This window comes from Carassius auratus, chromosome 27, assembly GCF_003368295.1.
Source record: "Carassius auratus strain Wakin chromosome 27, ASM336829v1, whole genome shotgun sequence".
In the NCBI taxonomy this organism is placed as follows: Eukaryota; Metazoa; Chordata; class Actinopteri; order Cypriniformes; family Cyprinidae; genus Carassius; species Carassius auratus.
The window spans coordinates 1,403,884-1,431,092 of record NC_039269.1 but is presented as its reverse complement, the minus strand read 5'-3'; the positions used below and the strand labels follow the sequence as shown (position 1 = coordinate 1,431,092).

The window sequence follows — 27,209 nt, the reverse complement described above, 5'->3', positions numbered from 1 at the left end:
ATAGGCTATAAAATGGTATTATACGCCTATGTTAGAGAGAGAGCCTGCTGATCCGTAATTTAGCATTAATACTAAAGTTTCAGCTTTTACAGTGGACTATGTTACACAGAAGGTGGCAGCAAAAACTCTGTAGTAAACGTTACTTTAGGCCAAGTAGACTAACGACCCTGGATCACAAAACCAGTCATAAATTGCACAGGCATATTGCAATAGCCAACAATACATTGTATGAGTCAAAATGATACATTTGAATTTTTCTCGTTTAAAATAATTAGGATATTAAGTAAAGATCATGTTCCATTAAAATATTTAGTACATGTCCTACCATAAATATACCAAAACTTAATTTTTGATTATTAATATATACATTGCAAAGGACTAAATTTGAGATTTTCTCAGTATTTAGACTTTTTTGCACCATCAGATTCCAGATTTTGATATAGTTGTATCTCAAACAAATATTGTCCCATCCTAACAAACCAAAAGAAAGCTTATTGATCCAGCATCCAGCGAAAGATGTTTAAATCTCAATAGTCAAAAAAGATATGTCCCTCCACCAAGGCTAAAAGCTCCTCCGCCTCATGGGCGACGATGACTACTGGATGTCTTGGGACATGCGGGACAAGGTAATAGATTGGGATGGAGAGGAAAGGTCAACGCCAGCCCCAAGAGTTCGGAGCACCATCTGCCATCCTGACGGGGGCAGGAGTGAAAGGAATGATATACTGTGGAGAATAGGAGAAAGCAATCCCGTATAAAAGATCTGTGAGAACAACCCAGCACAGGTCTCTGTATATGAGATGGTTTCTTAAAATAAATAAATAAAAAAAGGAGGGATGGGGATATAATAGCCTGGGGTTATGAGGAGAGGTCAGCCTAAAGTGACCAGATTTATGAAATGGAAACAGGGAACACTAACTTTTTCAGTGGTCAGAATGTCATGGAAATCTTTAGTATTCTATATTAATTGAAATAAATAAGCAACTGTGCAATCTCCTGTATTTATATAGACTTTCTTAGTATTTGCTTATTTGCACTTTTTTTTTCGCGGCTGTAACATGAAAACTTCCCCATTGTGGGACAAATAAATGTATATCTAACTTAAATGTATCAATTATTTTTTTAAATAATTTTTTCTAGATTATCAAATGATATTGTGCTTGTGGAAATAGATCTTAAATGTCCCTAATTGGGCTATTTATAAATTGCTATTTTGTATTCACAAAGTATGTGCTTTCGGCAAAGTGTAAAGTGGTATAGTGTTTGGGAATTACTGCACTGTGGCAGTTAACTTTGGGTACATTTAAAATAGTGTTTGCAAAACAATAACCACACATTGTTCAGGCTCAGTTATCTAGAACATACAATCAGTGCTACTTTAATCTAATGGAGTATGTCACTACCTTGAATCACACCGATAACCGTTTTAACGCAGTTCTATGTTGGTTGGGTTTTTGCAGGACATTGGAGTTCTGTTTTGAATGTGCTATAAAACAGGGGTTTACCAGGGTCAACTACAGTCTGGGACAGGACCGTTCTGAAAACAGGGCCGTAAGCGACCACTCCGAAGTTCCTCCATTTTCTCACAAGAAAAACACAACCGAAAAAACACATCCCATTGGCTCTTGTTGAATGCACCTCACTGCTTTATTTACAGCAGTTATTTCCATTGATATCAAGATTTGACATCTGAAGCTGAAGGCGTCTAGATACTCCTGTGCATCTTGGGAGCTGCTGGCTGATCAGAGGTCCAGGATGATTAGTATGATTTTCAGATTAGAAAAAATAAGGATTCGAGACAAACATGTAAAAACATTTCTACATCCGGCGATAACTCTCGAAATGACAACATATCATCTATGTACAAAAACATCAATAATATATTTATATATTTTTTTTTTTTCTCATCATCTATACCCACTAAAATATATCAAAGCAGCAACTATTGGTCAATCTGAGGAACTCTTTTAGTCAAAAGTCCTGAAAACAGTTTTAAATATCCTTCAGCTGTAAATGTGTGAACACCGGGGGAAGGGGAAGAGAAAAGAAGGGAAAGAGCACAGGTAGGCAAATAAATAAAAAAATAAGAGTCCAAAAATCGGTTCGTTCTCTGTCTAGTCTGGAATACTGAGTAGCAGGTAGAAAAGCAGTGTCTTGTACAGGCTTCCACTGTAGACAGTTTGTTCTTGGAAGGACGCTTCATGTCATCCTACAGTTCCCAAGTTCAACAGGTTTGCCACCAAAGTGTACAGATTGAGACACGACTCCGTGTTGTCATGACCTAGGCCACAAACAGAGTAAGGTCACTTTATTGTTTCTCTCGTAATTTCTTCTAGATTCTGTCTTTTTCTGGAGAGAGTCTGGGAGAATCTGTTGGTGGATGAGGAGATGTAAGGTTTAAAGCAGCCTTCTGGTTGTCTGAGGTTCATTTCACAGTTTGTTCCATTTGACCAGTCCTTGAAACTTGGCAAATATTTAAACAAAACAACAAAAGACAGAAAAAAAGCAGTTGATGTGTATCTTTAAATACAAGAAAAAAAAACCTGCACCCTGTATCATCATCATCATCGTCGTCATACTGAGGCAGTAAAGAAGAAAACAAATGTCCTGAGATTACTTTCTGAAGGGCTTCTGATATAGAGCTCGATAAAAGTTAATCTATAAAATTATGAAAAACAATCTAATATAGCTTGATGGGGTTATTAATATTAAGAAGGGTTAGATCGGGGTAGGGATAAGATGCGTCCATTTTTCTTGCTGCCATTCATGTGTGTATATGGCACGTGTTCCTCATAACTTCCCCGAAGGCCCACGGATGAGCCCTCGTCTCCGTCTAGACCGCACTCCCTCTGAGAGTACGAGGAAGGGTCCAGCGGGATGCTCTCCATGTTCTCCATATCCATATCAAACTCTTCCGTCTCAGGCGGCTTGTTCTCCTCGCTGTAGAAGAAGGAGACCTCCTGAAACGAGGGATGCAGATCCTCCCGGAGCATCTCGATGATCTCCTGGAAGGTGGGCCTCATTTTGGGATTGTAATTCCAGCACATTTGCATCAGGCTATGCCTAGTAGATTAGGAAAAAGGAGATATATAAAACTGGGAAAATGTTGACAGGACAAGTAGAAATTTTAACTACATCCCTAACTGGTCAGCGGAAAAAAAAACAGGCAATATATGATATTACTCACAATCTGTCTGCACAGTTGTCTGGTCTGTCCAGATATCCTCCCTCCATCACAAACTTAAGGACCTGTTCATTGGACAGCCCTTGGTATGGTTGCTCAGCCAGAGTACTGATCTCCCATAACACCACGCCAAATGACCTGGACAAGCACAGCATGGGTCATGAGTGATTAAGACAGATGCTAAACATTGTCATGCAACAATAATGCATATCTCTGTTTGGTTGATTGTGTCAGTTCACCAGCAATCTGAGTGAGCTGTGAAAACTCCATCCTTCAGCGACTCAGGGGCCATCCATCTCACAGGAAGCAGGCCCTTCCCACCCTTTCTGTAGTAATCGGTCTCATAAATGTCTCTAGTCATGCCAAAATCTGACAGAAGAGAACACAAGACAAAATAACATCATTAGAAAGCTCTAAAAATAATAGATGAGACAATCCAATATAGAAGATGTATTACAGCACATCCTGTGCTTCAACACTTGTCCCTCCTTTATCATAATGATCTTGTATTCAGCAGCTCATTTTAAACTAGACCCGAGACTAGATCCACCAAGACAGAGAATCATTTATCATAAAAGGGTATAATTATACACTGGTTTTCATTCACATGAAACCAGAGCATTGGAGCGTCACCTATGATGAAAGTACACATTTTCAGCAAGGCATTTACACAGGAATCATAATTGAGGGACACACTGAATCAGTTCAGAGTGTCTGCATTTTGTTGATTAGAACTTAATTTTGTTTGCATCATTGAAACATTATTATCCTGTTTAACACTGGAAAGCTGCTTTGGACACAATCTGTATTGTACATAAAGGTGACGATAGTAAAATATATTGTTTATGGTTTGTAATGTTTTTTTCCTTAATGTAAAATATTGAGCTATAGAAATAAAATTCCTATCAATTTATTTATATAGTTTACTAGCTTTTTAGATTTTCAGTTTTCATTTAAATTTTATTAGCTTTTTATATTTATATATAGCTTTAATAAATTTCATTTATGTTTTAGTAATTTTTGCATTTCAACAAACCTATTTAGTTTAGTTAGTTATCAAGAGGGCATCTCTAATTATTTAATATTTATATATTATATATTTTTCTATTTAGCGATTATTGTTTGGTTTATTCTTTATACAATGTAGTACCTACTACCACACTTCTGAACCAGTTATATGTCAGTACCTTGGATCATTAAGAGCTCCGAATAGGAAATTTAGAGGCTGGAGCTCTTAAAATTTGCATAGATTTAAACCCATGACTGTTATTGTACCTCCAATTTTCACAGTCAGGTCTTCGGCCACCATGCAGTTCCTGGCAGCAAGGTCTCGGTGCACAAACTTCTTGGCGTTGAGGTAAGCCATGCCATCTGCTATTTCTGCAGCCATCTGAATCATCTCTTTCAGCGTTGGAGGAGGCCGACCTGGATTATTCTGTCAAACAGCAGAGAAAACAAAAGTCTATTATTTAAACACTGCTTATATTAATCTAAAAGTCTAGCTCCTTATAACAAATCTAAAAGCTGTAGCAGGTCCGATAGCAACTCTTCTGCTATGGCTCGTTACCTCTGAGTCAGGTCTGAGAGAACGCAGGAAACTCTTTAGATCTCCGTGTGTCATGAGCTCCATCACAACCAGAGTCGGCTGGCCTTTAGACACCACTCCCAGCAGCCTCACCTAACCCACAAAATCAGGTTTATTACCATCAACATATGTCTCAGCAGTCCAACCAGTGTCATTACTGTTAACTACACCTTAAACGTAGTCTTAAAAACTATTTTCAGAATTAAAATAAAGCTGAAAAACAACATTAAAAAGCATATAAACTTACTAAAACTAAAAAACATAAATAATATATAATACTATAACTACAAAGCATGCAGGACAGGAAGGCTGACATGTCTTACCACATGGTGGCAGCTGAATGCCTTCATCACAGAAGCTTCGTTGAGGAACTCAATCCTCTCTCTGAGGCTGGCCGACTCATTAACCGTCTTCACCGCGACACGGATCTGCGGCTCACCTTTAACTATGTCCTTTCCGATGCCCTCATACACCATGCCGAATGATCCCTGGCCTAACTCTCTCAACAAGTTAATCTTTTCACGAGGCACCTCCCACTCGTCTGGCTCATACACTGCACAAACACAACAGATGAGCATGACAGAGTGCCATATTTGAGATGGAGCAGATTTCATACAGGGGAGAAAGTCATTTTAAATGTGATAATCATCCTAAATCGATAACAGTTAATGAGATCAACAACACTGGTTCTGGTAACTAAGCAAAATTAAATGTGCATCGACCATAGCATTTTCTATCATTAAGCACACTAAAGAAAGAAAGGAAAAGTTGCTCACCCTCATCTGGGCTGAAATACTCTGGATTTGGAGAGGTATAAAGACGCCCAGTCGGACCTTCTGTTTGCCTGGTCAGATGAACACACCAAATTAATTCATATACCTCATAAAGATCAGTTTCCTGCATTGGTTTTAAGGATATTCACAAGAGAGAACACTGACTTTTTCTTGAACATGGAAAAGCCCACAACTCCCATCACCAAGAGTAGAATGCCACAGATCACAGGACCAATCACAATCTTCAGTATGTTAGGGTCCATACCTGTTCACATACACACGACAGAAAAACTTTAGAAAAAGTGTGCATATCCAAACCAAGTTTGGTACAGGTGCAGGACACAATGGAGCAAATAATAATAAAGTATCCATATACTGATAACAATTCACCAATACGTTATAGAAAGCCTTAAAATGAAAAAAGAACAGGCCTGGCGTTATGGCAAAGGGGGCGAGGGGGTCATAGCCCCCCAAAAAGAATTTGTGCAATCCACTGTGTTAACCCACCAAACATTGTGCATTTGTGAAGGATGATCTATATGGATTGGAGTTATATTTAAAGCATTAATAACAGTTTAGCATTCAAATACATCATGAATATGGACATTTTTTGGAGTGGATTCATGCAGAATAAGAGACTTAGGCTATGTGAGCCCAATGCCCTCTGTTTCTGTTTCGGCAACACTGAATTAATTTTGGGTTGATGTTTGATTACTATGCTATTTTTCATTATCTTTCTGAAGACTGTAAAGGATTTGTTATGGAGTGAGAGGAACTAAAACAGCTTTAAGCTATGTTTATCTGTATTTATAATGGTAGTAAACATTCAGCTTTAATTACCAGCATTTTACATTCGTTTACTATTCATGAATTTAATAATAAAACACGACTTGGCCTTTACCAATATAACCTATCAATATTTAACCTATACCCGTTTGTTTGGGGGGATTTTTTGGCTCTCAAAAACAAAATTTTTAAACCATGCAACAAATGTTTGAAAATATCTTTAAAAATGTACTGTAAAAACTATTAAACTTTTGTTTGAATGCGCGTGGGGGCAACCCTGGTCTGTTTTGTCACTGGGCATTATATCCACGTGTGTGAATATTTACCCACATATACACACAAAAACCTAAAATATTTCAAGGTTTTGAAATCTTGAAAAACTGAAAAATATGAGATTCATAAGCATTTTATACATGTGTCGCAATGTCTTACGTAGGTCTTCTACATAGAAGTGTTTTGGCTCTGTCCATGATCCATTGCCTGCCAGAGAGGTGGCTCTGATCCGCACTGTATAGTTCCCAGGATGCACTACTCTCAGCTTGCAGCCTCCGTCTGCAATATAATTTTTCCTGGATACGCAATGGTGCAGCTCCTAAGACATAAATGCATGTAGTTAGACAACCCACACTGCTGTGCACTTCGGACTGAAGACGTCCATTAGCCAGTCTTTTATCATGGTTTTAAAGTCCATCTCACACTAATACATCCAAATATCACTCATCAGGCTTTAATGAAACTGCCAGAGGTCAGCGTAAACATTTACAACAGTGTGTTTCAAATCCATCGTCAGAAACAAGTGCATGTGCCACTAAGTGCAAATCCATCATGTTTTGTTTTGCGTACAACAATTAAGAACCTTTATATAATCATCCCTTGTTTATCCAAAGCTTTTCAAAAACAACATTAGAAACATTTCCACCGTCTATGGCTAGATTTCTCCATGGTTACAGAAATACACAGCTGATGCAATGATGCTAAAATAGCTAGTTGATTTGGAGCTAGCACATGTTGATTTCAACAGGATTGATTAAAATCTGATGTGAAGTGTAGCCAGCGTTCATGGGAGCAGAGAGCTTGGAAAGAATACAGACTTGGATCTCGAGGAACATCTCACCTCTGTATCTCCCAGTCTCTTATAATGGACTTCATAGAGAATAATCATGCCGTTAGGGGCCTTAGGCTCCATCCACCGGATGTGTACGGAGTACTCAGACACCTCACAGATTATCTGCCCTACAATGTCATCTGCTTTTTCTGTAGAAACAGATAAAAAGATAGTTGTTAATAATATATTAACTATACTATATGAAATAAAACTGCATCATAAAAATAAAACAAAACAATCCCATACCTTCAGGCATGGTTCGGGCACTGACATAGGCCGCCATACTGCAGCGAGAGGGGTCGGTCTCATGGTTGCAGGCATGGATTTCGATCTGGTAGCTGGTGAAATGGCGCAGATTGGAGATGACCGTCGACTCCTTGGTCTGAACAATCAGGGAAACCTTATTGGCTTCAGCTTCCTCCTCTGGGCTACGAGTGGCAGAGCCGTTGGGCAGTGAAGAAGGCGTAGTGAAAAAACGAGACGAGGTCCTGTTGGCAATACCCACCAGAGATCGACGCTGTCTTGATGTTCTAGAGACACAGAAACATGCAAAGAGGTACTAGATTTAAATTCAGGCTTGAAGCATATACAGGTTGTATTGTACGATGGTTTGTATCTTGCATCGGAAACCAAATGGCTTTGGATGTTGAAAAGGTGTTCATATGTTGTGATATCAGCTGAAGTGAGTCATGTAATAATGCATGTAAATTATGCAGCCTTGCCCGAAGATCAAACAATCTGATTGACTGCAGCAAAACAAACATTTAAACTGCAGTCCTATATGTTGCAGCTCTTACTGATTCCATTAATCGAATGGTCACCTGTCCAATTCTTTAACTCAACATGGGAAAAATCTAAATTGATATGACGAATGCCTTATGACGCAGAGTCTGTTCTTTCTTTGGCTCTGTGACTAAGCTAGCTTCACTACAGTTCAGAAGGAAAAGGGCTTCCATTATCACTTCATTGTTGAATACAGATCACAAATTACTGTATAATTACATAAATAGCATGGCAAATTATGGTTTAGAACATATATGGAGTCTTAAAGTGACTATTCATTCAACACCTCTGAACAAATTCAAACATTAGCAACTTCACTTGAGTGCCGTTTTCCTACTGTTGACATTTCCTGTTGAAGTAGGTCGCTTGCGAGAATATTTACATTGTAAAGACAATCAACTGGACAAAAAACTGGTTGCGCAAGAAGACCCATACATGGGCATTCAGATATTTAGTGCAAGTAAGACTTTTCTAATTATACTTGAAATTATAAAGAACACAGTTTAGAAAACTGTTCAAAATGACAGCAAATTTTTTTTATAACATTACAAAAGTTTTCTATTTCCAATAAACGCTACTCTTTTCAATGATACATTAATCAAAGAGTCTATAGTTTCTTGCAAAAACATTAAAGAAAGCATTATAGAGAAATACAAAGCACTAGGACTATTTTCAACAGGGTTTAGCTCCAGCTTGCATTAACACACCTGCCTGGAAGTTTCAGGTACACCTAGTAAGACCTTGATTATCTGGTTCAGGTGTGTTCGATTAGGGTTGGAGCTAAACTCTAGAAAAATTTAACTGGAACTCCATTTTGAAAAAAAAAAACAAGTTATTTTAGATGTTAATACTTTTTTCAAAGTATTACAGTTTAACTGTAATGTTTTATTGTTTTTCACGTTGTCATCACATTAATGTGGCCTTGGTAGGCAAAAGATAAAACACAATATTACCGACCCCAGACTACCGAATGTTTGTGTATTTCACCCATTATATCAGAAGATCAAATCTAAATGTGTATATTTGTTAAAGGTTCTCTTTTAAGGAGAACAACACAACCACACATGCATTACAAGCCACAAAATTCCAGTTCATTGAGTTCATTAGTCACATCACCACTAGAGGGAGCAGAGGAGCATTTCATGTGGTTGCTTTTAACTACTCCAGTGGTAAACCACTACCAGAGCACCACAGCCTTCAGTTATATAAGAGCTCAGGACAGGAGGATTCAGCTCTTTTGGTGTGTTCTGAGAGCCAAAGAATTTCCGAGGATAAAATCATTTTTAAGTAAAACCATATTTTACCATCTAAATAAAATGAACTGAATACTTTTTGTAGTCTGTAAAAGCGCTGGGAATAAAACGTGTGGACCAGCTGCAAGACAACCATAATATTTAGAACACCGAAGGGTAGCGAGACAAACCGTCTGTGTAGGAGTCTGCACTTCATCTGAACACCTCGTGGTAATCATTGTCAACATTGTCTACCACTACTACAGAGCAGACAACATCTTCAAAACAAAGATTACACTAAAACAAGGCCTGTGCAAGGCATGAGAGAACAGTTTTGTGGATGTGTGTGCATGCATGTGTAGGAGTGGAACCGGATCTTTAAAGCCAGCTCTGAGCTTCTGAAGGCCAAAGATACACAAAGACAGCGAAAAAGCACCTAACAAACACACATTCTCAAGGTCTTGGTGAAGTCAAAAACAACCCAGCCTGACCACCAAGACTGAGCTTAGAACTCTGGAGAAAACAGATGAATACCGTGAACCACTTGAGAATCTCCACCTAGAGGGTCATGTTAGGTGAAGAATCTGACAGCTGCAACTCAAGGCTCTCTGAATGGAAAAATATCATGTTTCTAAAGCCTTTACACTAGGACTAACTTAAGAACTATTTTGATAACTGAACCAATCTGTTGATAATTCTTGCACAATGCTCTCCTTGAAACAATGTGAAAACTGTCCATATATAGAAAAAAAAGACCTAATGCATGATATATACTGACTTTATATGCAAAAAGTCTATATAATTTATGCTATACGTTGCCTAAAAATAAAAGTGTATGCTATATATTGCCTACATATAAAAATGTTAATATAATATATGCAATATACTGTTAATTCATGAATGAGTCTACATGTTTCTATGCTATATATATTGCATATATGTGGGGAAAATGTATACAATGTGCAGTACGCTAAGTAGTCTATATACATTACAGTTTTTATAAATGTAATATTGTTTATATAATGACAAAAATGTATGTTTGCTATATATATGTTGCCCATTCCAAACGTTTCTATCATGCATTTAATATATTATGCATATTTAATATATGCAATATAATGTCAATAAATTAAAAAGTTATAAATAATGTATGCCATATATTGTTTATGTATGAATAAGTCCATATAATATGTGCAATATATTGTGCACAAAAATAACAATAAAAAATAATGGTGGTGTTACTGGTGCAAGCTCTAAACGATAATTTGTAAATCAATAATTTTTATTATCAATTAGACCGTTGTAATCTACACTAGTTAAATGAAGAACCAGAAAGCTTACCTGAGCTCGAACACTTCATTATGGAGGTAGTTCTCGAAGGTTTTGCGGTACTCTGTCTCTTCCGCCTCTTTCTTCAGCTCTTTCTCGGTTTTGGGGCAAGCGCAGCAGCGGCTACCTTGGCCCTGCTCTTCAGTTTGGTTCCACTTATGTTCCTCTTCACTGTCCACGTGTGTGGGGGCTCTGGTGGGCAGCTTCATACCTGAACAACAGAAACAAGGCTCAGACTTTGTTCTGAGATCATTAGAGATAACAACTTGAGTCCTACTAACCCTAAACCTTTTAACGGTAGTGTGTATGTTCTACATCATGTATGCTTTCTAACCTTTCTGACAGTAATCAAACTTATAGAGCTCGCTGGCTTCTGGTTGCTGCTGGCAGAAGACAAGGTAGTGTGTGATGTTTCCATTTGGATCATTAGGGGGCTTCCACTTCAGTATGATCTGAGATGAGGAGTTGGATGAGGATATGGGGTCCAGGGGCACAGAGGGTTCTAAAAAAAAAAAAAAGAACAAAAGAATAAAAAACACCTCAAACAAAGATAAAAAACAAAACAAAATGAGAACAAGCCAAAAAAGTAGACTAGTAGAATAGCAGGCTAAACTCAATTCTGGTTAGACCACATTGTCAGACTGGGGCACCAATGAGACAAGAAGAATAACGACAGCTTCCGTCTAAAAAGGAAGAATCGATCGATATCACGGCGTGCAAACCCAACAGTTTGCTAAACCAGAAAAACAAAAACAAAAAGAGAAAAACCCTAAAGCACTACTTTCAGCTCTTGTCAACCAGCTGCCGAAACAAAGTTCTCAGCCTGGTGAATGGTTATGTGGTTAATCAGGAAAGAAAGACTTGACAAGCTCAAAAGAAAACCAGACAGACACCTACTGAAGCAGCACTGAAAGCAAACCACATTCGTTTTTTTCTCCTAAATCACGGACGGTCATGCTGCATACTGCTGAGTGATTTCACACTGCTGAAAGTCATCAGCAACCTATTTTACCAGTCTTTGACCTCTTTTGTTGCTCTCCCATGCCAAGCCTACACAATAAACACTGCTACTGGAATCGGAGAACAACTTGACTAAATTCAATTTAAGCAGGTTTAGGACAGATCATGCATACAAATGCTTCAAATTCAAACCTCTATTAGAAAACATGATTGTTTTGAGCAAGGGTGTACTTTCTAAATTTCTAGGTTTTAGACAGTGCGGATTTAGGTTGTAAGGTTCTAGGTTACTTCTGGAAAAATAATCATAATTTTAAACTTTCATTTTGCATGACAGCATAGGGAGCCATAAAAACGCCATAATCTTCCTATGACTGAAGCTCTTACTGGTAGCATTGGTGCGGACATAAATGATTTCACTCTTCGCTCCGTGGACTTGGTGTTCATCAGAAGCGGAGAGCTGGGTTTTGACCATGATGGCGTACTGCGTCCACGGCTTCAGAGGGAGGATGAGGTACCCGGGTTCCTGCTGTTCCTTTCCGTCTGTGGCGCGGGGCGGAGGGTCTACATCTGCTATGACCCAGCTGTTAGAGCCACATGCGTCCTGACCGTCAAACTCAGTCACGTTCTTATATGGCCTAGAGAAGCAGAGAGAAACATCAACAAATCCTTAAACAGAAATCATCCTTTCATTGCAATTAACTCAATCTACAGAAACTAAGAACCTAATGAACTAGTGAACTAATGAACCTTAGAGTCAGGGTAGATGACGTTTTGAATACAGTGAAAATGAAAACAAGGCGGAAGTACAGGAAGTACGGGCTGTTTAACTTGGTATGGTGCATTAAGTTGACACAACACAAAACAGTCTTCACTTAAAACTTTCCAGTGGGCAAAATGCTCTAGATTTTATACCCTGCTTGTATTCCTCACAGCTTCATTCAAAACACAGTAAATAAACTGTCTACACTGATTAAGCTCCATATAAAAAGTTGAGTTACTTACGCCTCTTTGTATAAAACCATGAATCCCAGGAGGTCTCGAAAATCTGGTGGCCAGAAAGGCTCCCATTTAATTATGATCTTGTCAGAAAGTGTGCGAATCTGTGTGAACTTCAAAACCTGGCTCTCACCTAGTGAAACAGCAACAAAAATGCATTCAGGTTTATTCAGAAAGTGTATATGAGCATGACTGAAACACAAGGCTATGCCTTCCTCACATGAAGCCTGATCTCCATTGGTCTTTGAGACAATGTCGTTCTTTGTTTGCCGGTTCTTAGTGCCCGTCACCTCCTCCATCTTCCGGATCTCTGACATGCAGAGTTTAGAATTATGATGGAAAAACATGCGACCCTGCTTGATGGTCAGGTTGTGTTTGGACCAGTCCCACAGCTGACGCAGGTTCTGGTTATCCAGGGCGTAGAAGGAATAATTCCTGATGGGAAAGAACACAGCACACAAGTGAGGAAGAGGGAAGACGAGGAATATTATATAGAAGACATGGGATTATTAGGTTTTACAAATCCAATGACAAGACTCATACCCAACTTCCTGTGTCTCTCCATGGACGATTCTGAGCTTGCGAAGGAAAGACAGAGAGACTAGGGCATACGAGTGTCGTACAGTCAGGTAGCCGGTGATCTCCTCAAGCTGTCCCAAGTTAGCTTCCAGCTCTGCAGCAATGTTATCTAACAGGAAGAAATGGAAAGAAGAGCCAGTTTAAGATCAACATTTTTGAAAAGCTGCACTCTGATGAATGTACATATAAGTGTGTGTGTTTTTGCAATGGAATGCATAAGTAAAAATTAATGACAAACCACTGAATTATTGGAAGTAAATGCCCACCCAAGGTGGTAATGCAGTCACAGTGCAAAATAGAGAAATATACGATATTATTATTACATTCATTATTTTTAAATATTTTTATACCCCTGAATTACAAACAAATAAAATTTTGTAATAACTGTGTATATTTATATTTTATATATATACATATATATATATACATATATATATATATATATATATATATATATATATATATATATATATATATATATATATATATATATATATATATATATATATATATATATATATATATATATATATATATATATTTTTTTTTAACTCTAGAATAACTGACAGATTAATAATTAAAATAAAATTGTGCGCATGTATAATTAAATAAATAAATGGATGAATAAATAAAAAAGTTAACATCTCATAGATGTTTACTTGCTAATTTGTAAAGTAGGATGGTTGCCACAGACATTATCCAATTATATAGTTTAGTCATACAATAATATTTGCAGAACACAGATTAACCAATCAGAACCGTGAATTCCTGAGAGCAGTGTAATAAAGACGTCCTTCTGCACTTGCACAAAGAGGAGAAATTGTATTAAAGAGTTTGTTTGTTCTTACTCCCTCCGCGGATGTTGATGACCAAACTGCCATTGATCACAGTGCATCCTCTCAGAGCCTGCGCTGCAGTGACTGAGTCCACTGTCTTCAGCCCCATGCACACTTTGGGACAGAGGCCAGCGCAAGGGGTGCAGTTCAACCTGCGGCACAGAACACAGAGTCAAATAATACAAAGCCGCACAACAAACAAAAGTCATTCATCCATGTGTACTGTGAATAGAACATGGAAACAATGTAACGCAGATATGATGGAATGTTTCTATTCTAGTTGACATTAAAACAAATTTGCGGTATTAGGACAATAACAGATTGTTTGTGTCAAGGACATGGGATCCTGTTGCGCAAAGTGTCAGGCCTGGGAGAGGGGGGCACGGGTGACCTTGCAGGGCAGGCCCAGGGTGCAATCAAGGATGAATGAGACGTTCTCGCAGACGTGCCAGAGACACAGCTTAATCACGGATTGTTTTTGTAGATACTTCGGGCCTGACTGAGGAACTGTTTGTCTTTTGTGCAGGATGCTTTGTGCGCCACTGTTTCCTGTGAAACTATGCATATTTGTATGACAACTGTAATGGAGTGTGAATTCACAAGCAAAACAAAGGATATGTAGGTGTGGTTTACGTGCCACAAGTCTTAATTATAATAGCGTCACAACATGAGACCAGATGTGAAGCCCTGCCAAGAATGTGCACAAATCACCTATTGGGTAAAGAGCAAGTGCCTTGTTGCTCTTTTATGGCACCTGCCAAAAAGGACGGAATGTGCTGTGGTTTATCCAGCTAATCTGAAGCGAAGCTGGTGCGGGGGTGAAAGCCGTATTGCAGACATATCAGAGAGTCCAGTATGCTGTGTCTCCCTGTGTCAGGGATGCAACTCGGAGTCGTTTATCTGTCAGTGGCCAGACGGCGCTCCCTGTCTATGCAGCTGGCAGACAGAGAGACACAAGCTGATGAGACAAGGGTGTTGAAACTCCTGATATCTCAATGGAGGCCGGATAGCGTACTGAGACTGTTACTGAGGTAACAGCATGGTGCTGTGTCTGTCCAGACTCTTTGATTTGTGTGTCTGCTGTCTGAATTCCCACAGTGCACCCACACTGCCCAGCACAGGGGTCACATTGGCACAGGGGAAGCAATTGTATCATGAGAAGGAAGGATGGAAAAAGAGTAAAAGAAAAGAGGAGTGTCCGATCTGGTAGAACATGCATTTCAGTTCCCTCATTATTTACTCACCTTAATTTTTCTTCAACCACATGATTTTGTTTTTATTCCGATGAACACAAAAGTACATTTTTAGGTCTGCTTTTTAGATACAACAAAACAGGATGGTGATTCAGACTGTCAAGCTCCAAAAATAATAAAATGCCATAAAAGTGGTTCATACTACTTTTGAAACCACGAAGTTGTTGCATCTGAGAAACTCATTACACACAAAATATAGTCTGTTACTCAAACAAAGCTATAGAATGGCTTCAGAAGAAAAAAGTGAAAGAGACAAAACAGGCAATTTCCTGGAAGATTGCTTATGCTAACGGTGCTAATGCTTTCTGCAGATTGACAGTATGACTAACCATTTTGTGTTGTTGCAGCACGAATAAAAAAAGCTTGGACATTACACATTTTCATCAGTGGAATATACTATTAGATGGCTTTGAATTGAATAGAGTGCATAAGAAATTATTGAATTTTCATTTCTGGATAAGAAAAATGTTTCAGCACAAAGGTGCAAAATAGATAAATACAAATCTGGTAGATTCCACAAATTCACACTCTATAGACGAAAACCATTAAATAAAAAAAAAATGTTGCAAGCAAAATAAAATAACTATTATTATAGATGTCGTTTCACCAGTGTATTATTTGTGTATTATATTTAACTTGAGCACACTACAATTCAAAAGTTAAGTGTCTGCAAGAATTCATAGAATTTACCCAAAGTGACAGTAAAGACATTTAAAAGCAGCATATTAGCATGATTTCTGAAGGACCATGTGACACTGAAGACTGGAATAATGGCAGCATTACCATTACAATTACCATTTAAAACACATTAACCAGAAAAGAGTTCTTTTAAATTGTGATTTTGAATAAAATTGTAATAAGAAGTTTTCTGTAATAAGTAAGCATATAAGACTTTAAAATAGGGGCGGACGATATGGAAAATTTATTTTATATTAAAAATTATAAATCACAATTTATTTATTTATTTTAAATATCACGATTCACGGTTTTATTACAATTCTTTGTCATGTTGGATTTACTATTTTGCAAGTTGTCTGAGCATTACTACCAAACTAATTTCCCTATAATAAAGGACAAAGCATTTCAAGGTAACAAAACAAATTGGCAGATATTTAGGCCAAAGATGGCGAAGATAAAAATCTTTGTTCTTATTTTTAAATAACAAAGATAAAAGAATGACAAAGATACACATTACAACTACACATAATATACAAATAAAACAGAGAGCTTTATTTTCAGGTACAATAGGTGTATTTAGCAGGAGCATTCAAGAAATTGAAATAAAAAATATAAAACTAAAACACTATATAAACTGATTCCTAAAGCAACTGTGTTACATTTCTTCAGGAAAGAGCAGTGAGTGATTTTTCTCTTTGTGTTTTGTTGTTTTATTAATGTTAAAAGAATAGTTCACCCAAAAATAAAAAAATCTGTCAGAGGTCTGTCAATTCTGTCATATTGTTTTATTTTTACACCACCACTGACCGGTTTAAACCTGAATGAGTTTCTTCTTCAGAACATAAATGCTAATTTGAGGAACGTGGAAAACCAAACAGTTGCTGGTCCACAGTGACTTCCATAGTATTTTTTTGCTAATATCAAATTCAATGTGGACCAGCAACTGTTTGGTTACCCACATTCTTCAAAATATCTTCTTTTGTGTTCAGCACATGAAAGAAATTAATACAGGTTTGGGACAACGTGACAGTGACTAAATAATGACAGAAATTAGTTTTAGGGTGATCAATCCCTTGACAGTAATGACAGTAGGCTGCATGTTTAATAGGCCTACTGTCCCTTTAAGACCTATGACAGAGGCGCCAGAACTGCAGCTGATAGAATGTGAGCGATAGCACGATACTACAATATTTCTTCAAAAGCAGATCGTGGAGACATTTTTATCGTCCACGATCATAAATCGTCATATCGCACACCCATACTGTAAAAATATATAGAAAAATCACAGCCCAAAATGTCTGAACAGAACTAAAAAATTTTCTCTCTGCTGCTCTTCATGTCACAACTCTGAATAGTAGCTAAAATGCTTTTCCCATTTAAACAAGAGTACTACTCTTTGCTATATTGAAGTACGCATGATACTTTTTAAAATCTTTTTTTTATCTTATTTTTTTATATTTAATCTTGATTATATGCTCTGTTGTTTTCACCGAGGGCTTTTGCTGGTGTCTCACTACAGCTGGACCAAAGAGCTGCTGAAAATCCGAGATTTGAGACTGTCAAAAACCATTTATATGAACAATCGTCCATCCTTCCGCATACAGAAAGGCATGTGTGTGTAGAAATAGCATGAGAGGTAATAAAGTTATAAGACACTGGCTATCCTGTATTTCCACCACAAACAAACAATACATTCTGTGTAAAACTCTTTCTTCAAAAGAGCTTCTTCAAATGAGCACAAACAGCACTTCCAAGCCTCAAGCTAAGTCAGCGCTGCTTTAAAACTCACACTCTTCCTCTAATTAACATACAACGTTTCCTTTCTGACACACTCTCTTTGTCCAAAATGATCCTTTGTGCACTCAGACAGTCGACTGATGTCAGTACAGCCCTGATCACTCTAAGCCATCTTTGCAGTTTAGTCCTTTTCTTCACTTCTTGTTCCTCTTTCAAGAATGAGACACAGAGGAAGGATGCATGAAATCCCTGTTGAAAAAAAATCTTAAACCGGTCTAACCTGTTTTGCTCATCTTAGCAGGTCTTCCAGCCTGGTCAAACTTGTCTGGCCTGCTGGTTTTATAAGGATTTAGAAAAACTTTCAGACTGGGAGACCAGCTAGACCAGTTTAAACCAGCAATAACCACCAATCCACTTTTTCAGCAGCAATGGACAGCTTATCAAGTTCTTGGTGCTGTTTGAAACATGTTTCTCATGTAAATAAAAGATGAAAAGTCAAACAGCTAGTCTGAATTCTGAATGAGGGATAAAGTGGTCTAGTTACCCAGACACCTCCCTCTTAACGGGTCACACTTCAAACAGGTTTTGTAGACTTTTATGGGTTTTGACGCAGACATGTAGCGTGTGACGTACCTTTACAACAGTTAGGCACATGTGCGCTAGTATTTAGTTCACCGAGTGTACAAGTAGCAGGTTACTTACGTAGTGGAGTTCACAGTGGTGTACCCAGAAGGGCACTCTGGGATGCAGGCGCCGTTGTGGATGACGTATTCGTGGCAGTCACCTTTGCCCTGCTTGCACTTGTTATGGAGCTCCTGGCAAAAGCTGAAGCTGACGCAGCGCCAGCCCTTAAAGGTGTAGAAACCAGGTGGGCACTTGTCAACGCAGGCGTTATTGTGCATGTAGTTGCGGCAGGCCACACATTTGCTCGGAGAGTGGGGCTCCAAGCAGCCGCCCAGACACTGGTCGTGGCAGCACTGGTTGTCTTTAGTGCAGGCGCGGTGCTTGCATGAGGATGGGCACACTGTGGAGAGACAGAGAGAGGGAGGTTATACTCAAAGATAATTTTATTAGGGAAAGAACAGATGCTTCTCATTCACAGTGACATATTCATATAGTGTGAAAAGAACAAAAAACACATTTGATCATTCATTTCCATAGGGAAAATCTAAAGAAATATATATATATATATATATATATATATATATATAAATTATTCAGGTTAGGAAAGTCTCGTCGATCTCTGAATTCTCAAGATAGTAAAAAACAGCGGCGAGAACACAGAAGAAGCTTAAGGTTTTACCCTATTTACTCTCAAATACATTCATGCCAAGCTCAATAAACAGAGACGACTTTGGTAGTTGATACACTGGAGCTTCTTCTTTCTGTTATAGCAGTGATCCTCATCTGGCTCGCGAGTTTCCTGTAGAGTTTAGCGCAGACTCCAATTAAACACACCTGCCTGTGATTTACTAATGATCCTAAAGACACTGATTAGCAAACTCATGCGTGTTTGATTAGGGTTAGAGCTAAACTTCGCAGGAAAGTGGATCTCGCGAGCCAGATTTGAGTATCACTGTGTTATAGCGTCCTGTGTTTCACACTGCGCATGCACAGAACGCCTACATGCAATGCAGCGAAAACTACAGCTGTTTGTGAAAGCATATGCATTTTTACTTGGTTTTACTGGCACTTGAAGCCTTCAGAACGTGAAAATATCGATCCTAAAGTATTGTGGCAGAGCAAATGAACACCTCCCAAAAACAAGAGTGCCCAGAGTGCTGCTTATGTGATTGTGGCGCATGTTTTTGTTTCTGAGTTCATTCTTTCGAGTTTCTCTATCCATAATTTCATAGATATGTGGCTATATTTAACCACTGGTTCACCTAAAACTCTTACACTATCTGTAGTTAAATGGCATGGTTTGATATAGTGCTCAGGTAAATTTGATCTAAGTAAATGTTAAACTTTTGAAATTCAGAAAAAAAGAACCACATGATGAAACAATACATGAAAATTATGTATCGGTGTCCTGTTATTTATCTTTTGGTATGCATTTCAGAAAAAAAAATGGTTAGGATTCAGGTGTAGTTGCAAATAGTGATTAATCATGATTAATCCACTGAAAATTCTGATTAATTTGATTAAAAATTTTAATCATTTGACAGCCCTAATATATATATATTAAACAAACTTCACATTTTATTCTCATGGCCAATTAATAAGTAGGACTAATTAAGACTGCTGTAAATTAAATCTGACCAGAAATATAGATTATTATCAGCAATAATAATAATAATAAATGATGTTGATAAAACGACACCAGACTAAAACACACAATGATCAGGAATCTTATTTAATTTCACTTACTTTTTTCTGAAATTTACTCAATTTAAAATATGCAAAGAAAAAACGCCTGCAAGCATACTGATACACATTTAAATGTGTAATTCGACAGGGTCAAGCAGTATTCCTATTTTACAACTTAATATTGGACAGCATCTGTGGTCTGTAGTTGATTACTGCATAAAATAATGTTGACGTCAGTTTATAAAGAACAGAAAACACATTTACATGGAACCCTAGCAGGCAAAAAAGAACACAGATTCTTCAAAACCATAACTTAAAACAGTGTCAAAAAAACTAATAAGCACATGAATTATTCAGTGCAATGTTTATGTTTTTTCTGTAAAGCTGACTAAATTGTTCCTTATGAGGAAAGACTACTTTATAGTTGGACCTACATCATCACATCTTTTCCATGTATTTTCATGCTAAATGTGTAAAGACGAAGTGTTAGTTATTTATTTTTTATGTAGTATGATAACTTTAAGCAAAACTATCATGGTTTCACGGTATCTCTGTATTGTTGTTACAACTCTGAAATGTGTTATTTTTTAAATACTGCATAAAAAAAAAAAAAAAACTTTTTTCATGCTAGACACAACATATTTTGTTTTTGAGCAACATACAGAATATTAGATTAAGTAGAATTAGTAAATTTTTTCTTTGTTTCCTAAAAATAAAATATTGACTTCTGTATATTTAACCAAAACCTGTAATTACAGTTATTTAATTTTAGTTATATAATAATTAATATACATATCATTTATAATTTCATACCATTAAGTTATATAATAATTATACACTTCATTTGATTTAATATCCCTATTTTGAAGCAAAAACAGCTTTGTGAAATTATACCATGTAAACCTTTCAGAAGACAGTCAGCTTCCCTCAGAAACACATTCATATAAACCCCCCAAATCAATATTGATTATTTTCTTCCAATAGTTCGTGCATAAGGAACACGGAGTGATCTGCCTGCTACATTATTTTTCTCTGTGCGTCCGTCTTCAGCGTCTCTGGCCTGTGTTAACGGCGTTTACAGACTTCATATTTTCACATAAATTACATTTTGGAAAATGATTGCATTGCAACGCAGTTTGTGCAAGTCCAGAACAGAGAGAAGGCAAAAAACGGCCGGTTACCGATCGCGTAAGGGCCAAAGTATATTTCGGCCGTCCGCGCACCATCTGAATTACGTTATTTTCGTATTTATCAAGTGGGCACGTCGTACTGCGCGCATGTGTCGAGCTCATCAGTAGAGCCCGACCGATATATCGGCCGGCCGATATTATCGGCCGATATGAGCTAATTGCATTTAAATCGGCATCGGCGTTTATAACGGCCGATGAAACATGAGAAACAGTCTCATATTCTTCACTCATGTTATGAGTGTTGCATAGTTTGCCCACCAGAGGGCGGTCTGCAGCTCCAGAGTTGCAACAGCGCCAGAAATCCACAAAGAAGAAAGCGATCAGCCAAGCCACCCAGGTGAGTCTGTCCTTCGTCATGTGAAATGATTGTAGATTTAGTTCATACACTGTATATAAAAACGGTGTGGTAGTTCTAGTTAACGGTCCTATCATTATCACTTCTAAATATTCTGTAACATCACTTACAGCCGTTAATGCATTGCTATATTAGATTAGCCACAAAGCTAATACCATGTTTATCAGTGGAAGAGCGCGAACGTTAATAAGAGGTCGAACTATAAAGTTAGCGTTTAGTGCTTATTCTATTGCGGTGTGTTTCCCACATAATGACCGCGTAATGGGCCTTTCACACAGGACGCGGTATGCACAGCGCTTGGCCGCTGGGTTTAGCGTTGCCTTTCAGATACAACGCGATTTGCCCTGCTCTGCGCTATGGCGTAGGCGGAGTTTTAAAAACTTTTAGCGGGAGCTCTTTCATAGTCTGTTGTTCCTCTTTTCGGTCAGCAGCAAACATGTATCTGTCCCGTTGTAAGAAGCGAGCGATAGCGCTAGTCCTGCTGATGAGAATTAAGAGAGAAGCAAGGAAGAAGAGGCTACCCTCAGGCCCAGGGAACAATTTGGTGAATTCAGGCTGGTTACGTTACTCTAACGCTAATATAGCTTCCTTTTTAGCAGGCCCCTTAAATGCTTGCTATTAACTTGTTTGAAGGTGGTTCTTCTCAAAATTGACAGCGGTGTGTTCATGGCACTAACGTTAACCATTTTGATTCAGACTGCACAAAGAGAAGAGGAGAAGATATACGGGTCCGTTGTGAATGTGTCTGTGAGAGCAAATATAGTGTAGTTACAGTAACTACAGTAGGTGCGTCAGAAATGATTAAATCAGAGGGGACATGTAAATAAATGTGAGCTGAACAAGCGCTTTTTTCTTTTCTTTTTTTTTCTTACATATTGTTTCAAAGCACCTTTACAGACATAACAGGAAAATGTTGAAATAATATTGTTAAATATAAGGAGGTTAATACCTATTGCTTGACAAATAAAAAAATATATATATATATTTCTCATTTTTGCCTATGTAGGAGATCCCTGTTTATTATTATTATAATTCTAATGATGACATGAGTAATGATACATGGTGATATTATTAATACACATGCTTATTCTTTCTATGTCTCTCTTTCTGCCCTACAGATGGCTGAAAAGGGTGAATGATGTAGCAGCAAAAGTGTGGGACTACTTCTGCAAATACTTTAACTTTAGTATTATAATTTATTTACAGTACACACACAGACTGTTAAAATCAGCTTCAACTGGAAGAAAGTAAAAGTGTTAAATGTTTAAAATCAGACTGTTTTTTGATCGTTAAAAAATATATACTTTTGATGTGCAATTGTTTAGTGATTGAGACCGTAATCTAAGGCTTTTTTTTACATAAATCCCTTCTGGAAAATGGTTTATACAGCCCACATACATAGAACAGGCAGATATTTTGCCATTGAATGTTATGTAAGTGCAGCTTATAGCAAATGGGTCTAATATCCAGTTTATTTTCAAAATCAAAATATCGGCTTATAAATCGGCTCTTTTCAAGTTAATATCGGCATCGGCCCCCAAAAATCCATATCGGTCGGGCTCTACTCATCAGACCACGCTCATCTATGGTTAGTATACATTTTTGAAAGCTGTGCGAACGCGGCTCTGTGCGAGACGGAAAGGAATGCTGAATGTGAAGTGTACCCGGGCCTTAAGTTCGGTCATCCTACGCACACGTGACTGACCGCTCGCTTGCACTAACAAGAGGAGGAGGGTTCAGTGTTACTCTCTAAACTGCACTCAGCCGGAGGGATTCCAACTCTTTCAGTCTTTGAGGAGAAATGGAAAACAGCACATACCGCAGGAACGGTATAAGGGAAAATATTAGTGGGTTTGAAACCGTGAAATCTTTAAATCGTGGTATACCTAGAAACCGGTAATCGGCCCATGCATAACCAAAATATTATTCTGGTTGTTTAAACCCTAATCAGCTTGACACAAAAACACTGGCTTAACTTACGCCATGAGTTTGAAGCAGGACTATCAGACTGTCGAACCAATGGAAGATAAGGTAGTGTTAACTTAAATGCTGAACGCATGACAAAACTGTCAGTTGGAAAAAGTGTATACTTTAGAAACAGTGTTAAGAGTGTTGCTTCCAATGTAAATGGAAAAACTATAAAAAGCGTTCGATTTTTTCCTTCCATTTAATTCCTTATTTTCTGTGGAAATTCATAGATGCTGTCAATGATTCACCTGTAGTATAACCTTAAGCATTTTCTCAGTAAATCTACAGTCATGTCCTATCTTGCTGTAACGTCACATTACAACTGTCAATATTAAAACAATGACAAAATGGCCTACTCTGATAAGCGGCTCCTAAAATGGTGCAACCGCATTCCTCAGCCTATTATGTGCTCTTTCTTTCCGTCCTACACACACACACACACACACAAAACCCCATAAACACACACTACACAGAGCAGCACACTGCTTCCAGTTGCTTGACAATAGTCTTGTTGTAAGTCCTTCTCTCACAGAAATCAGTGTTTACATATTTCTTCACCCCCCCACACACACCAAGACGACAGAGGTAAAAGAGGCCACGTATGGCATAGGAGCAGGAAGGAAAGATTGGGGAAAAACCCTAAAGATAAATTCTGGAGGGTCACTGAGGTCGCTATATAAAGTGGATGGAAGAGAATCTAGTGATCTAGGCTATAGATTCATCTGGAATCCCTCTATGTGACTTTACTGGCCTCTTTCTAACAACGTGACCCGCAAGCTTGTCTCTGAGACAGCCTGTTAAAAATAAACCATGCATGCTTAGCTGGAGCATGCACTGCTGCCCTCAAACATACATATGAACAGGCTTGCGCATGTGTTTGAACACGCACACAACCTCCCTCTCACAAACACACACAAGAGTTTGTTGCTGGCTATGGGATTCTTATGTAAGTGTTACTAGAAATTAGTTCCTAGAAATGTACTCTTGTATTCTTTGTGGCTTTAACAGTTTTAAGTAGTAGTGGTTATTTATTTTTATTGCCGTGTCAACATCCAAAGCTTCCTCAAGCAAGAACCAAACTGGAACAAAAACAACAGTTACAAACACAAAATGAATCCCAACAAATCCTGAAATACAGTAAATAAAAATATACAATACTCCTTAAATTAACATTAAATTAACATATAATAAACAAATTAAATAAATCTAAAATCTTTTCATGGAAAAGTCTTTTCACACTAAACTTACTAAACAATTATCTAACCTTAACCCTAACCCCTAACTTTTATAAAGTAGTGACTTTTAATAAAACATTTCAATTAAAATGTAATGACTATATTAAAAAAAGTGGTCTAACCAACAAATAAAAGTACACTTAAATTATTTAAAAAGCTTTTAAAAAGTATTTTACATTTTTAACCCTAATTTTTAACTGTTAAAATAGAAAACAGTTCACATAATAATTCACAATATTATGGTTTTACTGTATTTTTGATCAAATAAATGCAGGCTTGTATTAGAGATTCCTTTATAAAAATAAAAACTCACCAAACCTTTATACAGTGGTGTATGAATTGCAATTTGAATAAATTAATAGATGCATTACATCACTGATCTCGATGTGTGATTGTATCATCACAAACCTAATGTAGACACAAACACACACCATTAGAGCGGAGCACAAAGAAAAGGACATAATAATGAATCAAATTAAGACACCAAGAGGACAAAGAACAAGCCACAGAAGAAATGTGTGTGTCCTAATGGATTATTAGCTCTCGCTGGTGATGTTAACACCACAGCTCAGTCAAACATGATCCTGGAGTTGGTTTAGTTCATAAAGAAAGGCCAGCAAATAACTCTGCTTCCATGACAACAAGACAAAATGAGGGATCTGAAATCTCCAGACCTGCCTTGTGTATAATAATGAAGCATTGAACTGACTTTTAACACCATGCTAAAACCTCCGACAAGCATTCTGTGAATCAGGCAAACAAAACTAAGCTTTCAGAAATGCTTGGAGGCTTCTCTGAAATTTCCAAATGCTCCCGACAAGCTCTGACAAACCCAGGAATCATGAAACGCCTGGTAAAAAAAAAAAAAGTGCATTTATGTAGTGCTTTGGTGAAATGGAGAGTGCTGAAAACACAAGGAAAAAAAAGAATGAAAGCCAGAGGAAAAGTTGTCATGAAAAGTGAGAATGTTGGCAGTAATCCGAACAGCTAAAATGGATTCATATGAAAGTTCAAAACAATTCTCAGTTTTTCCACTGAGCTCCTCAATACATATTTCAAAAAATACTGAAAAGGTATAAAACGGAGCTGCCTTTCTCACACACACACACATACATACACACACATTTTTATTACATGTTAAGGTATAAAACAAGTCTGGCGAGTTTATAGCTGTTATTCACTTCAAATGTCAGGTGACACCAGGTCAGCCAACTCAAGAGCAAAACAACATTACCCTCTGTCCCTTATACACGACAATCCAGGGAGGGCCACCTCACCGACTGCCGCGAAAAGGAGGGGAAGCATGTGTGTGTGTGTGTGCACATGTGACAACAATGGAGGTGCTAAATAAAAAAAAAAAAAAAAAAAAACACAAGCAATTCACAAAGGTTGTGTTAATTGAAAGCATTGCACCACATTAAATTAAAAAAAAAAAAATCTTGCTGATTCAAATGGCTTTCATGAAAATTCATTATCTATTCTTTGAAAAACCCGACCGCCTCTGCCCGTATTTCCTCTCCCTCCCTCCTTCCCCTCGCTCTCCCGGTTAACAGACACATGGTGTGCACGGCGGCGACTCCTGATCCAGAGAGTTCAGTCCATTTAACAGTCCCAGCCGAAGACCCACCCTCAACCTTAACCAATGTGTTTGCTGGCTGTAGGTAGCCATTCAATGGCCTGTTCTGTCTGTGAGGCAGAGCCACCATGTATTAACCCTTCATGGCTCACGTGTCCAAAACCTTGGGCAGAAAGACAAGGAGAGGGGAAAACGCTGCTGTAAGAGTTAGAAAAACATGTTCTTTTGCGGCGGAAAGATGTCTGACAGAGCCGCTGGCAAAGCATGCTGGGAACTCCAGCAGTCTGGAGAGTTGCTGTTGATAAGTTGTTCTTGCTAAGTAGTGCATGTTTGATACCTTAAATAGCGTGGACTATTGAGAAGTGTGCGGTTACTTCAGAGTCATCTTACTTAAAATACAACCAAAACAGCCTAGCATTGCATGTCTAGCTAATATCTCAAATATTCACTATAGATTATATACTTATATATATATATATATATATATATATATATATATATATATATATATATACATACACACACACACACACACACACACACACTCTATTAAATAATACTTTTATTCAGCAAGGATGTATTAAACTGATCAAAAGTGACAGGAAGGACATTTATAATTGGGATCGACTGTTACATCGCCAAGGTTGATATGTTGATATGTTTGATGTTGATATAAAATATCTGTATCGGCCGCTTAGTTTCTCCTGTTTTGCCGATGAGTTTGACGCGGGACTTTTATTTTGACAGTGCTGAGAACAG

General features: G+C 37.8%; 1 protein-coding gene across 1 annotated transcript in view; it reads right to left on the bottom strand.

Moving 5' to 3' along the window:
* Window positions 1-1,623: 1,623 nt before the first annotated feature.
* The window catches only part of insra (insulin receptor a), a 48,064-nt gene continuing 22,478 nt past the window's right edge, over window positions 1,624-27,209 (bottom strand). The window contains exons 3-21 of the mRNA XM_026205126.1: window positions 18,519-18,840; window positions 14,161-14,300; window positions 13,277-13,421; window positions 12,954-13,168; window positions 12,740-12,866; window positions 12,122-12,372; window positions 11,112-11,279; window positions 10,790-10,988; window positions 7,680-7,963; window positions 7,443-7,582; window positions 6,761-6,920; window positions 5,708-5,807; window positions 5,546-5,613; window positions 5,093-5,322; window positions 4,752-4,862; window positions 4,460-4,619; window positions 3,424-3,553; window positions 3,188-3,322; window positions 1,624-3,063 (exon numbers count right to left, since the gene is read on the bottom strand). Coding sequence (XP_026060911.1) covers window positions 2,709-3,063; window positions 3,188-3,322; window positions 3,424-3,553; window positions 4,460-4,619; window positions 4,752-4,862; window positions 5,093-5,322; window positions 5,546-5,613; window positions 5,708-5,807; window positions 6,761-6,920; window positions 7,443-7,582; window positions 7,680-7,963; window positions 10,790-10,988; window positions 11,112-11,279; window positions 12,122-12,372; window positions 12,740-12,866; window positions 12,954-13,168; window positions 13,277-13,421; window positions 14,161-14,300; window positions 18,519-18,840 — 3,440 coding nt within the window. The 3' untranslated portion in view covers window positions 1,624-2,708. The remainder of the gene's footprint in view (window positions 3,064-3,187; window positions 3,323-3,423; window positions 3,554-4,459; window positions 4,620-4,751; window positions 4,863-5,092; window positions 5,323-5,545; window positions 5,614-5,707; window positions 5,808-6,760; window positions 6,921-7,442; window positions 7,583-7,679; window positions 7,964-10,789; window positions 10,989-11,111; window positions 11,280-12,121; window positions 12,373-12,739; window positions 12,867-12,953; window positions 13,169-13,276; window positions 13,422-14,160; window positions 14,301-18,518; window positions 18,841-27,209) is intronic.